General features: G+C 40.6%; 1 protein-coding gene across 7 annotated transcripts in view; it reads right to left on the bottom strand.

Moving 5' to 3' along the window:
- FAM13C (family with sequence similarity 13 member C) overlaps positions 1-14,495 on the bottom strand; it is a 136,890-nt gene that overhangs the window by 66,620 nt on the left and 55,775 nt on the right. For all 7 annotated transcript variants that reach the window (XM_008695912.2, XM_040623818.1, XM_008695907.2 and 4 more), the window contains one exon: positions 1-64. In XM_008695912.2, the coding sequence (XP_008694134.1) occupies positions 1-64 (64 nt within the window). The remainder of the gene's footprint in view (positions 65-14,495) is intronic.

The raw sequence follows: 14,495 nt of genomic DNA, 5'->3' as shown, positions 1-14,495 counted from the left end.
CTCATTTAAGTCCTGACAAGTCTCAAAAGCATCCTTTGACCAAATGGCAGCCCTCTGGTCAATTCTGTAAAATACAAAGAAAAGTTATTTCCATTTAAAAGAATTCTTCCAACAATGCGCATTTGAAGCTGGCGGCTACAGATCTGGCTGTACCCTTGTTCAAAACCTTCAGTGTGTCCCACTGCCCATAGAATAAAATCCAGACTCCTTATAATAGTCTGCAACACATTACAGTGCTTGAATTCTGCCAGCGTGCCTGGCCCCACTTGCCAACATTCACATCCTGTCCCCTACACTCCAACCTCTCTGGCCTTCTCGTGGTTTCTTGAACACACAGTGCTGGTTCCCTGTTCAAATCATCCTAAATACTATCCCAGACTGCTCTCCCCCAGATCTTCATAAAACTGACTCTTCCGGCATATAAGCATCAGTGCAGCTGGGTGTTACCTCCCGACAAGGCCTTCCTGATGTCCCTAACCAGAAGTAGCCCTCCCTACACTCCCTATCACACTGTCCTTACATTTTCTTCTCAGCACTTTTCACTTTCTGAAATAAACCAGTTTGTTTGCATTTCCTCATTATAATGTAAGCTCCAAAAAATTAGTGATTATGTCCATTTTCTACACTGCTGAATCCTCAGGACCTAATACAAATTTAATATTGTTTCATTAATTCAAAAACAATTTTGCATATGTGATCTGATACAGTCAGTACAGAAAGATAGCATTTGTTCACTGAAGACAGCACTTGGAAATTTCATCTTATCTCTTAACTAATACAATAAACATCATAATTTCTGGGTAGCATGATGAGGCTGGGTTTTGCCACCACATAGTTTCTAATAAAAGAAAATGACTTAAAATACGGCACATCTATTCTGAATTAATTTTTAAAATTTAAATACAAAAAAGCAAAAGTTTACTACAGGCAGATGCTGAGTTCAAAATCATGATTTGTCAAATGTCATGATCTAATAGTATCTATTATATAACATTCAAGTTTTTCTGCAGCAGTTTGCATGCTATTATATAATAAGTGTATTAAATTATAGTTATTATCCTTATAAAAATGCCTACTTTCTTAATAAAAGATTTAGTCATTATTAAGTCATTTATAAAAAGATTTGTTTGGGGACATAATTATTTACAGTTATTATTCAGCTTCCATTTGAGTCCTGAAGAAAGTATATATGTTCTCTGAAGGGTCAACAGGATTCATGATTTAAGTCATTATGCACATTTAGAAATGCCACAGCATAACTTCTTCAAGATATTCTTAAGAATGCAAAATTTGTTCAGTCTAAGGGCACTGCTAACTGTGCAAACAATTTACTTCCAATGAGAAAAATAGAGATGGTAAACAAAATTGTCTAGAATGCACTGATTTCTACTACACCTGCACAAACCAGCATGTCTCTCCTGAGTATGTGAGAGGGTTAAGGGTCCAACAATGAGCTCAGGGAGAGATCACTGAAGTGGGAAAAGAAAGTGAGGAAGAAGACCACTGGCACACCCATTCTATCCCCATCAATTCCCTGACTGATATCAGAGCTTCAGACAATACTAAACTGTTCTATCCCACAAATGGCGGAAACCCTTTTACGCATAGGAGTTAACATGTCCAATCCAGGAACACCTAAAATTTTGAATGGCTCATAATTTCTTTGTAATACATGCTGGTTCTCAAATGTTATTTCTATAGAGTTATGGTAGCACCAGAAAAATGGAGGAGTGGTATACTTTAATGGAAAAAATATTTACCAGTTTATAGTTTAACCATAAATGTCTCTAGGGCTTTGGTGCTAGCAGACAGTAAAATAAATACACAGGTAGCAAACATTAATGGAATAAAGCAGAAATAGACTTTGCTAAAAATATATATTATTGAGATGCAGGGAACTGCCTACTTATAATATACTCACATGATCTTCTAGGAAAAGTACTTATCTCCAAATAAACCTCCAGATCAAGTTGAAGAACTGTGGTCTAAGCATCAAAGTTGCTTTAATTTAACTACCATCTGGGGCGCCTGGGTGGCTCAGTCGTTAAGCGTCTGCCTTCGGCTCAGGGCGTGATCCTGGAGTTCTGGGATCGAGCCCCACATCAGGCTCCTCCGCTGGGAGCCTGCTTCTTCCTCTCCCACTCCCCCTGCTTGTGTTCCCTCTCTCTCTAGCTGTCTCTCTCTCTGTCAAATAAATAAATAAAATCTTTTAAAAAAAATTTAACTACCATCTGAATGTCTCCTATGCGCCTGGTATAGTGTTGGGGAGATAATAATCAATAAGCAGAATCTAAGCCTTTAAGAGACTTAACAATTCAGTGGAATCTGAAGCAGAGGATAAAACGAACACCCAGTCTTGAGGCTAATTTCCGTAAGTCAAGGATCAGGGCATAGAAGCTGATATTAGAATGGTAGAAAGGAACTGGGGAGGTAGAAACAAGAGACATATTCTCAAGGATAAAAATAATCAAGAGGTAGGGGTGCCTGGGTGGCTCAGCTGGTTAAGTGTTTTCCTTCGGCTCCGGTCATGATCTCTGGATCCTGGGATGGAACCCCATGGGACTGAACCCCATGTAGGGCTCCCTGCTCAGTGGGGAGTCTGCGTCTCCTTCTCCCTCTGCCCCTCCCCACGTCATGCTCTCTTTCTCTCTCTGTCAAGTAAATAAATAAAATCTTAAGAAAAAAATCAAGAGGTCTTGGGTATGTATTGGAAGTATGAAATAAAAGAGATGGGATAATCACAACTATTCCAAAGTTTTGAGGCTGTGTGACTAGAAAGATGACAGGTGGTTTGTTTGATAGAGGTAGAAAAATATGTACTTTGGTGGGGAGAGCAAGCAGTTGGCAGAAAGAAAGGCAATTTATGAGTTTAGATTTAGAGATTTGCCTCTTGAAGCAAGGCTGAGATAGGGAAGTAAACATACCTGAGCAGGGCTCCCCCTAGAACTGGCACTCTACAGTGTGTTCAGCAGAGGGGCTGCAGTACTGGTAACTGTGACGTGCAGTGGTCACAGCTTCTGCACTGATTTTTTTTCCCTGTGTGCGGCCAGAGCCTAGCATGGTACCTGGCCTATGGTACACGCTCAGTGCCTGCCTTTGGATGGGTAAATGAAGAAACAGAAGGAATCAGATCTAAGAATGACTTCTTGATCCACCACTTACTAGGAGTGTGTGCCCTCAGGTAAGATAGCAACCTCTCTAAGGCTTGGTTTCCTCATCTGTAAAGTGAGGATAATAGCAGCTGCCTCATAGGATAATTCACGATACTACTGCTAGCTGTATTAAAAATAACACAGGGATTCTAGAACCATATATGAAAAATACCATCATAGAATTATAAATGATGATAATTCATGGTGTATTTTATTAACAATGATCAAAGCCTTGTGAATAAGCTAGCTGAAAAAGATTAAACCTGAGACTTCCTCACTCGGGGCCACTGGCCAGTTAGTGGACAGAAGAGTACAGATCCATCACTAAGGAGGTAAGAAGCTAACTGGAATATCATTCTACATAACAAAGAGAAAGAGGTTATGAGAAAGAAGAATATCGAGGCCCATCTAACAATTCACCAGCCCTTACTACGCCGGGTACTCTACTTACATTATTTCATTTAATCCTAATAGTAAATATATGAGATTAGCATTATTATACCCATTTGACTTAACAGAAAACAGGGCAGTTATATAACTTTATTTATTCATTAAATTAATATTTATAAACCACCAACTATGTGCCAGGTACTATTGTAGGTTTTTGGAATAAAACAGTGAATAAAACAAAGTCTCTGCCCTCATGGAACTTACAATTTTCACAGGAGGGAAGACAACCTAAAGAAATAAACCAGTGGTCTATGGTGTATCAGATGCTAAGTATAACAGAGAACAAGAAAGCAAGGCAAGGAGAAAGGACATGCAGGTGCATTGCCCAAGCTCACACTGCTCGAAAATCTTAGTCATCTGGAGATCATGAGAATGAAAGCAGAGAAACAAAAGGCCAGTGGATTGAACAAAATAGAGGTCATGGCAGAAGAGGAAGGAGAAATGAAAGCTTCTCACTAGAGATGTTTACCAATGAAAAGAGAACTGGAACAGTATCTAGGTGTCTCAAATTCCCTTTTTATAAAGATCTTTAAGGATACTGCTTGAACCGTTTACAATCCCGCCTGGAAACTGGCCTAAACATAAATGCTGGGTCACACTGAAACATTCCCTCCCATTCTCTTGCTTCCCTTCACCCAAAATAACAAGAGGAAAGGAACCAAGCACATCTCTGCTATGAGTAGGCCTGTCAGAGCACTCTGCCAGCTCCAGCACAGCCCTGCCCTGTGGTCCAGGCAACAGGAAATGCAGATGGTGCTCCTGATTATGGCTCTCAGCACTGATGGGAGTGTCGTGCCTCTGAACATCACCACCACCACCAGTACTGTCATCACCACCACCACCACCAGCACTGTCATCACCGCCACCGCCACCACACACACTGTCATCACCACACACACTGTCATTATCACCACCACTGTCATCACCACCACCCACGAGCACTGTCATCACCACCACCAGCACTGTCATCACTACCAGCACCACCATGGTCATTGTCACCATGACCACCACCAATGTCAATGTCATCACCACCATTGTTGTCACCACCACCACCACCACCATCACCACAACCACTACTGTACTGCCACTGCAACCACCACCATCACTACAACCACTACTGCTGCCACCATTGTTACCACCATCACTGTGCCAGCACCACCACCACTGTTGTTGTCACCACAGCACTGTCATCATCACCACCGTTGTTGTCACTACCACCATCATCATCATGACCACTATTGTAGTGCCACCACCACTACCATCACCGCCACTGCCACTGTTATCACTGCTACCACCATCATCACCACCACCATCATTGTGATCACTACGATATCTGCCACCACCACTGCTGTCACTGCCACTGTTACTTTCATCACCACCAACACTGCCACCACCACCACCATTGTCACCACCACTGTCACTGTCATCACCACCATTACAACCATCACCATTGTTGTCACCACCACAACTTCCAGGACTGTCACATCATTACCACTACCACTGCCACTACTACCATCGCCATCATGAAATAATTCAAATTAAAAGCACTTCTAACAGAGAAATAGAAAACTTAGTTGTGTACTGATATTAGAAGAGCTTCTTCCTGGATTTGATGACTGCAAAGTTGTGGACAATCCATTAAAGTGCATCTTTTCCAAAATTTTTGGTGTTCCCACATTGCTGGGACTCTAAAGCATGTGCTGAGCCAATGTATAGGGTCAGCCTGCAGTGGCCTTCCCTCGGGAGGTGCACTGGAATTCAAACTAGCAAAATGAACAAAGCATTAAGATATTTTTCGTGGCCCAAGGATAGTGTCAAACCACAGATGTAATAATTTGTGAAGAAGCAATATTTTAGTATAAGATTTTTTATTTATATCAACATTTCATTATCTATAATTAAATTAGCAGATGAATGTGTTCCCGATCTCAGTCAAAAATTTCCCCCTCTATCCAGTGCCAGAGTTGTTCTGACACTTTCCTCTCCCTTAGTCGTTGTATCATGAAGTCCTTCAATTTCTTATCCCCAGTAACTTTTACATCTCTCCTCTTCCCTCTACCTCCACCACTATCACCTCAAGCCAAACCACTATAATCTTCTTTTAGACTGCCTCCATGATCTCCGTACTTCCCCTCTACCCTCTTAAACCATTTTCCACACAACCACCTGTCACTACCCTTTGCACATGGCACTTAAAGACCAAAATACTTAGGGGCGCCTGGGTAGCGCAGTTGTTAAGCATCTGCCTTCGGCTCAGGGCGTGATCCCGGTGTTATGGGATCGAGCCCCACATCAGGCTCCTCCACTGGAAGCCTGCTTCTTCCTCTCCCACTCCCCCTGCTTGTGTTCCCTCTCTCGCTGGCTGTCTCTGTCAAATAAATAAATAAAATCTTAAAAAAAAAAAAAAGACCAAAATACTTAAAGTATCCTAGGACATCCCAAAGGATTTAGCATCTGTCCACCTCTTCAACCTCAATTCATACCATTCTCCCTCTCTGCTCCTACTACACTGACATACTTAATAGTTTCTTGTATGCACCATGCTCATTTCCACCTCAGGCCTTTGTATGTGCTGTTCCTGTGCCCATAATGCTGTTCCCTATCCACTTTCTCTCCTAATCAATACATTTATCCTGTAGATACCAGGTAGCTCACCATCAAGTCTCCCTTTTATATGTTCTTTTTTTTTAAGATTTTTTTATTTATTTGTCAGAGAGCGAGAGGGGGAGAGAGAGAGAGAGTGCACAAGCAGGGGGAGCAGCAGGTAGAGGGAGAAGCAGGCTCCCCTCTGAGCAAGGAGCCCAAGGTGGGACTCGATCCCAGGACCCTGGGATCACGACCTGAGCTGAAGGCAGACGCTTAACGGACTGAGCCACCCAGGAGTCCCATGTTCCTGTTCTATTATGATCCTCATTTGCTCCATAACATAGCCCTTAACTGTGTATTTGCATAATTATCTGATTGTCTCTCTCTCTCTCATGATGACACTCTATGGAGCAGGGACCTTGTGAGCCTTGCTTGTTATTTTTATCTCTAGGGCTAATGGTGACATTTGGCACATAGCAGGCACTCATATGTTTATTAATAAAGTATTTATCCTGGGGCACCTTGGTGGCACAGTCCGTTAAGCAACTGACTTGATTTTGGCTCGGGTCAAGCTCAGGGTCATGAGATTGAGCGCTGCGTTGGGCTCCATGCCCAACGTGGAGTCTGCTTGAGATTTTCTCTCCCTCTCCCTTTGCTCCTCCTGCTCATGCTCTCTCTTTCCCCCTCTCTAAAATAAATAAATAAATAAATCTTTAAAAAATAATAAAGTATTCATCCCAGGGTTATGGACAGATGCTAATTCTGGTACATTCCCAAGTGTATACGATGGTTATGATAAAATTCATGCTCTCTCCTCCATCTGCAGCATGCTAGCAGGAATAGCAGGATGGGGTGACTCTCATTCTGACAAGTAGATACGTTTCTTCCCTGAAGAGACCTGCTGAAGATTAACAAGTGGTGTTTTAACCCACATTTAGAAAACCTGGGCAAAAAGAGTAAGAGGAGAGCAGCCAGTACACTTTTCAGAGTGCTTCATATAGAATGAGAATCTTAAGGCTGAACCAAGCTGAACTTTGAATCACTCTGAAGAGTTCAAGATATTCTACTGCATTAAATTGAGCCTCTGTTCAGAAAGCAACATGGGATACACTAATGTATACCCGGATGACTGCCGGCTGACTGTATGACTGCTGTTTCCTGAAACTCTTTTGAAAACAAAAGGTATATCCCAAGAGGACAACCATCTGAGCAAAACATTCTTTATGTACAAACAATAGCTCTATATGCAGACACAGACAAGATGCCAATAAATTCCAGTAATATTATTAGCAACAATAACAACCCTCAATACCAGTAACTAAAAAATGTCTTTCTCTAGGGAGTCAAAGCTATATTAAAGACATTCTCTTACTGGTGTTTTCCTCTGAACCAAATTTCTGTGCTCAATGACTGAGATCGAATACTGGGCAGCCACCTTCAAAGACAAAGAAACCAAGGCACTGAATTTGAAATGACCCTGACACACAGAGAGCACTGACAGAAAACAGAACTAGAAGGCAACAGATGTTCATGAGCTTTTTCAACCCATGGATGTACTTGTCTAGGTCAACAAACTCCCATAGAGGGGAGAAGGAGGTTATGGCTAGAGGCAGAATGCTAATCTCTAATAATATGCCCTGTCAGTAATTATTAGAACCCAAGCTCTACCTCCCTTTATACTTCTCTGAAAATTACAATCCATCAGTGTTATTAAAAAGATTCCCGGCCCCCACAGTTACTGAATCTGAATTTTCAAAGGAGTGCACTGGTAACATGTGTTTAACAAGCAATACAGGGGACTTCTAATTGGGAAATATTATCCTAAAAGTCCAAGTTCAGCAACACAGGAGGATACCAGTGGCTAAAGAGCACAGGTAAGGGGCACTTCTGTGAGTACAGGAGTGCCCTGGGTATTTCTGGCCTGGCCTCCCAGGGAACACATTCCAGAAGCGGGAAGAGTCATGTCCCTGAAGACACTATGAGAAACACTGAACACAAGGCAGCCCAGCCGCACTGGAATAGATACCGCTCCTCACCTTGGTGGGATGGAGTAGAGACCAGAAACAGCCAGAACCATGCCGATGCCCAGAGAATGGATGGACAGTAAGACCCATGAGACCAGCGTGAGGACTGAGAGAAGACAGGAGGTAGACTTGCCATGAGTGTGGTTCAAAAACACTCCATGAATCAGAAAGAAGTGTTTGGGAAGGGATGTTGAGGACACAGGATCCATTGGGAGCAGAAATTCTAATACATCATTATTAATAATGATAGTAGCACCTGGTTTGCTGAGCTGGATACAAAGTACTTCTTTGCATATCTCATTTTTTCTATTCACTTAGTAGGCGATTATGAGACACCTGCTTCCTGTGCCAGACAGTGATCAGCCCGGGAAGCGCAGTGGTCATAGAAGATGCTTCAGCCCCATGGACAGCTCTGCTCACTCAAATTATCCCCCTTTCAGCATCTGCCAAGTCTCTTCACTTTCCTGCCTCAAGAATTTTGTGAGGCAGAGCTCACTCCCTCAGCCTGGAAGTGTTGGGGAGTTACCTCCTCCGGGGACAACCCTCAGCCAGCCCCCAGATGGCAGTGTGTGAATAAACACTGTAGCCCCCCAAACTTCAAAGGGATATATCTGAGGACTTTTTACAAGGTTCCTCAGAGAGTCTTCAGGGGCCTGATCTCCAGCTGCCCAGAGTGGTAACCTCAGCTACACACCTGCTTCCAGCTCTTCCTCCCCCCACTTCCTGCTTCCTGGGATCACCTCCCTGTACCCAAGGCTTTCTGGGAGGCTCTGCTTTCTGGAGGAAACTAAGTAAACAAGTGAGCAACATTACAAAGTAAACACGATAGCTTTCTTTCTGAGTCAGGGACAGAAAAAAAAATCATACAAATGAAGATTTAGTTTAGGGACAGATAAAGAGGACAGGAGATCACAATTAATGGTGGGGGGGTGGCTAATTTGAATGGCAGGTAAATATTTGATGACAATTAAATTATTGCACTGGGCACTGTGATATTACATCTGGTACTTGGCCTTCCAACATTCTAGCTTTTAAATTATGAATCAGGATAGCGCTAGGAACAAAAGAACTTAAGAAAAGGCACAGAGGACTTAAGCAAGCATTAATATTAAACAAGCCTAAATCCTGCCTGTTCCCTATTAAAGGTTTCCTTTCTCTTCCAAAAAGAAGATATGAGTCTCTAATCTTCCCTTCTCCTCTTCCCTCTTCCGTTGTCACTGCCACCATCATCTCCCACATGGATGATGCACTCATTGCCTCCACTGTGTCCCTGCTTCCCCACAACACACACCACCTAGAGTGGTCTTTTAAAGATGTAAATCTGAATGTGTCCTTCTCCTGTTGATAGTCTCCAATGGCTCCCTCAACTTCAACAAAATCCAAGATCCATACCCTGGCTACAAGGCCCTGTGCAGTCTGGGTCCTGCTAAACTTTCTGATGCCATGTGACATGTTCTCTCTGCCGTTCAATTTCTCCAGCCTTACGGCCCTTGTCTACATCTTGAATAAGCCAGTAGCTCTACACCTGCTATTCCTTATGCTGGATTCTCCTATCCTTATGATAGGATTCTCGCTATCATTCCATTTTAAAGCAAACAACCAATGCCATATATACCTGCAACAGTACCCTGTCCTTACCAATGTGGTCTTGGCACAAAATGAACAGACCTGGATTAGTGCTGGTCTGAGGGGCTAGGGTGAGTTAATGATCAGAAAGGCAAGTCAGAGGAGCCTGGTTCTTGCATGCTTTCATCGCACTCAAGTTTGACAGGGCACGCCAGACACTTTTTGCTGGTTCCAAGTTCTCCCCAGGCCCCCATGTTGCCAGCAGTGTAGTGATTTAATCTTCCCAGCACTTTTTATGTCTAATCTACTTCTGACAACAACCTTCCTTTCCCTAGGGAACTGGCCCTCCACATGCACCTCCCAAGGGCTCTATTATGTGTGTCTGGATTTATTCAATAGGTTCAGTGTGGCCAAAGTTGTTTTCTTGTATTGGTGTTAAATTCAAGACATTGTTTAAAAACCTCCTGCTTCCACCTTCTCAAGTTTCTTCTCTTGGACCCCATTCCCCTTTAAATGGGCCCTGGTATTTCCTTCGCCCCTGGCATCTACAGAGTCATAGGGGTTCTCTTGATTAGAACTCTATGATAGGGGAGCACTGAAAGGCTGGCACTGCTCGTTATTTCTAATTAACAAAAATAATTTTAAAAATCCATTCTCCTCTAATACTTTCCTAATATTCCTGTCTACCTCGAACTGAGATAAAACAGTTCAAAGAAACAGAAAATAAATTACTTAATATGATTGCAGTGACTGCAACAAATTTATTTATGGTTCTATATTCTGAACAGTATGTACTACTTTTTTTTATTTATAAATAATTTTCCCAGTTACAAACTTAAGAGGAACTCATTGGGGGAAAATCTGGAAAGCAAAAAGAATATTTTTAAAATCATCACCCTTAATCATTCCACCTGAAAATAACCACCAATAAAATATCGATTTATGTCGTTCCAGTATAAGTTTCTGTATATAATTATATGTTAAGTAAAAATAAGATCACCTCGTAATTCTGTTATGTAATTGCTTTCTTCTCCATGTATAAATAAATCATGAACACATACCCACGTTAATAAAGACTCTCATAAAACAGCTTTAAATATCCATCATGAAGATTGATGTTTCTCAAGGGGGTAGGGGTGGTGGTATGCCCTCTAGAAAGCATTTAGGAAATTTAAGGGCGATTTGTGATTGGTGCAGAGGCTGGAGGAGACTACTGACATTTTATGGGCTACAACCAAAGATTCCAGAATCCCTGAGATGTGCAGGGTTGTTCCACACATCAAAGAATCGCTCCACACCTGGGATGCCTTCCAAATGTTCCCTGGGAACATTGCAGCCAGAGCCACTTTGCCCCAAGCACAATCTAAACTAGAAAACCATAAGGGCTAGTGGCTGAAACAGAAATATCTAGAATATACAAGTATGGAGAAAGGGATTGGACTGAACTGTCTCAAACGTTCCACCCAGAGTCACTATCCTGTGATGTCGCCACATACAGAAATCTAACCACGTGACCTTCTATCTAATTCTCTCAAAGTTATCAATTATCCATTTTATTCCTATGTTCTTTCATGATCAGCTAACAGAAAAATTTATCTCCCATGTTTCTTTTCGGTTTATCATTTCAAATCCCATGCCTAGACAGCTTTACCCTTAAGCACAAACCAAAAAAAAACTAAAACGGAAGTACATAAAAATATTTTTAAACAATTCTTACTATAGCAATATCTATAAATATAAATAACAGAAGTAATCAAAACACATGCTAATCTGGAATTCGTTATGTAAGTGATGATATATTCACAGAATGGAATGTTTTATAGTCATTAATACTTTAGAATATTTTACGATATGGAAAAATACAACATTAAGTAGGACAAACAAGTTACACAGAAATGTCTAAGATTTCATATATACGAAAATAATTTATACATACCAATTAAATACATTGGTTAAAAATTAAAAAAAATAGAAAAAAGCGTGGGTGGGAGCTGTGTGTGGATGTGTTCGTGTGTGTCTAGTATTGCCCATTAGTCCTGGAAAGGAATAACCCTGTAGATGAACACTACGGCAGAAACACTAGAGTAGCCATTGCCTCCTTGGGAAGATAAAGAGTAAGTTAAAGAATAGCCTCATTCCCATGGCCTCGGGAACACGCAGTGTCTAACCAGCTGGTCAGGTTTAAATTAGATTTAAGTTTATATGCACACTCTGTCTCCTACAATCACTATTGAAATTCGTCTGTTAAATCTAGTTCAAGTTAGGCCAAGCAGTTTTCTAAGATGTTGAGATATTAAGGACAAATTTTTTGTTCCATCTCCTAGACATATTATTTCTAACACGAAGCTATGACACCGAAGTTTGTAAAATATGTTCCTTGTAGGAAATGGTGATGTTAGAGTATTTGTGATGAAAAATCAAATTTGCTCACTTTAGCCATAAATGAAGCTGAGGTTGGTGATAATTACCCCACTACATTATTATTCAACTTACATATAAAGATTATATAGTCAGAATGCAGAATGCATTCTGGTCTAGCTTTATACTCTGGAACCTGTTTGAAGTGAATTCAACCCGAATGTATCAGGAAGCCCCTTTCATACACAATTTTTTTTATGCCACATTAAAACAATAACAACAATATAAGGAGTACACCAGTGATGAGCACAGGGTGATACATGAAAGTATTGAATTACTATACTATATACCTGAAATTAATACAACACTATATTTAGCAAACTGGAATTAAATAAAAACTTAAAACAATAGCAACGATACAAAAACATATACTCAAATGGATAACCATGGTCATATTGGGGTTGTAAGACTACAGGAAATTTTTATTTCCTTGGATTTTTTAAATTTTCCAATATAATCATGTCCCATTTATTATTATTTTTAATGAGAGAATGTCTCTGAGTTTCCCTTTTATCTTTATGCCTAATCATTGTTTAGAGAAAGTGCTAACAATGTATAAAGTAAACAAGGGCAGTCTCAATAATAATAATAATAATAATAATAATAATAATAATAATAAAGGAGGGTTTCACTCCCAGAATAATCAAGTGTGGGCTCTTTGTCAATCAGTTCAAGGGGTTGGTGATTTGGTGTAGGATATTTTTGTGCTCTACAGCACGGAGGAGGAATTATTTTTATCTGTGACTGCAAGAGCTTGTTTTATTAGGCTAAAATCTTTCCACATCTAATCCTTTAAACATCTAGAATGTTGAGCATTTTTAGAATTAGAATCAGAAGGGGGCGGAGAAATCATCTGACCCAAACTTGTGTTAGAGGAGGGGACTGACGGATTTGCATGAAGTGACCAAGGTCACCTGAGAGACATGAGATAAGACTCTGCATTTCTTAATTTGAATGTTCTTTCCATTCTATCAGACTATTTCTGAGCCCATGAGGAGGGAGGCAGGATGGGGGGATGAAGAAGAGCCCTCACTATAGGTTCCCTTCCCATGCAATGTAGGCAAAGCAAGCATTTCAGAGCCCACCCATCACCCAACTGTATAGCAGGGAGTCTCAAAACATTGTCAAGACAAACTAATTTTTTTTTTATTTATACCTCATTCATTCTCTCCCCCCTGCACTAGGAAGAAAGAAAGAAAGAAAGAAAGAAAGAAAGAAAGAAAGAAAGAAAGAGAGAGAGAGAGAGAGAGAGAGAGAGAGAGAAAGAAAGAAAGAAAGAAAGAAAGAAAGAAAGAAAGAAAGAAAGAAAAAAAGAAAAGAGAAAAGGAAAGAAGGGAGGGAGGGAAAGACAGAGAGACAGGGAAAGGAGAGGAGAGGGGAGGGGAAAAGGGGAGATAAATCCTAAGAGCACACAAATAAGAACATACTGGCAACATGTAGAGCTCCTGTCTGGTACAGTCCAAGAAGGCACATCTTATCTACTATGTTATTAAAAATCTTTGGGTGCTCATTCTCTTACTCATTCTTTCTCTTTTTAGCAGAACTCATTAAGACTCTGCTTACTTCTATGAAAAACACTTAAATAAGAAACAATTAGCTATTAAAATACAGACAAGTTGTCTATCTCAAAAACAAAAGCTGAAAGGATTTATTCCCCATGGAAAAGTTGCTGCCAACAAAACTTCCCCTTTCCAAAAAAGCAACAAAGCTTTTTCTTTCTTCTGGAATGTCACAAAAATAGTCAAAGCCATCAAAGGCCATTATTCTTGCTAATACACCAATCTTCAACCCCCTCTAACTGGGGACTTCCAGATGAAGAGGCTAATAAACTCCAATTCGCAAATGTAACCACCAACTTAATTAGCAGTGACACAATGCTATAGAATAGCTCCTGTTTATACAGACAAGGTCTTTAACGACATTAAAAGTTTAATGCTGTCATAAATTTTAATACAATATTTTAAACACAAGTGAGTTAATCACTCTCTAAAGTAAATTTACTTAGCTGGGTAAGAAATCCCCAGCTTCATTAGTATTCTCTTGCATTCATAAATCCTCCTTTGTCATATCTGAGGGTTCATAGGATTGGCACTGGCTGTAGCTATATAAAAAAAAAAAATCAATCAAAATGATGCATATTCATCAAGTGACTGCTCTGAACAGATTGATGGCATTTGTCTTGGTTCTGTTATAAGGGGAGCAAGGGCTTAAGCAAATCACAGCCTCACTGGGTGTCAAACTAGAAAATGAGAGGGTTGTATTAAATGATTACTAAGGCTTCATTCTTGCTCTAACCAAA

The sequence above is a fragment of the Ursus maritimus genome, unplaced genomic scaffold, assembly GCF_017311325.1.
Source record: "Ursus maritimus isolate PB19 unplaced genomic scaffold, ASM1731132v1 scaffold_7, whole genome shotgun sequence".
Lineage (NCBI taxonomy): Eukaryota > Metazoa > Chordata > Mammalia > Carnivora > Ursidae > Ursus > Ursus maritimus.
Note: the sequence above shows the minus strand (reverse complement) of the source record. Positions and strands in the feature narration are given on the sequence as shown.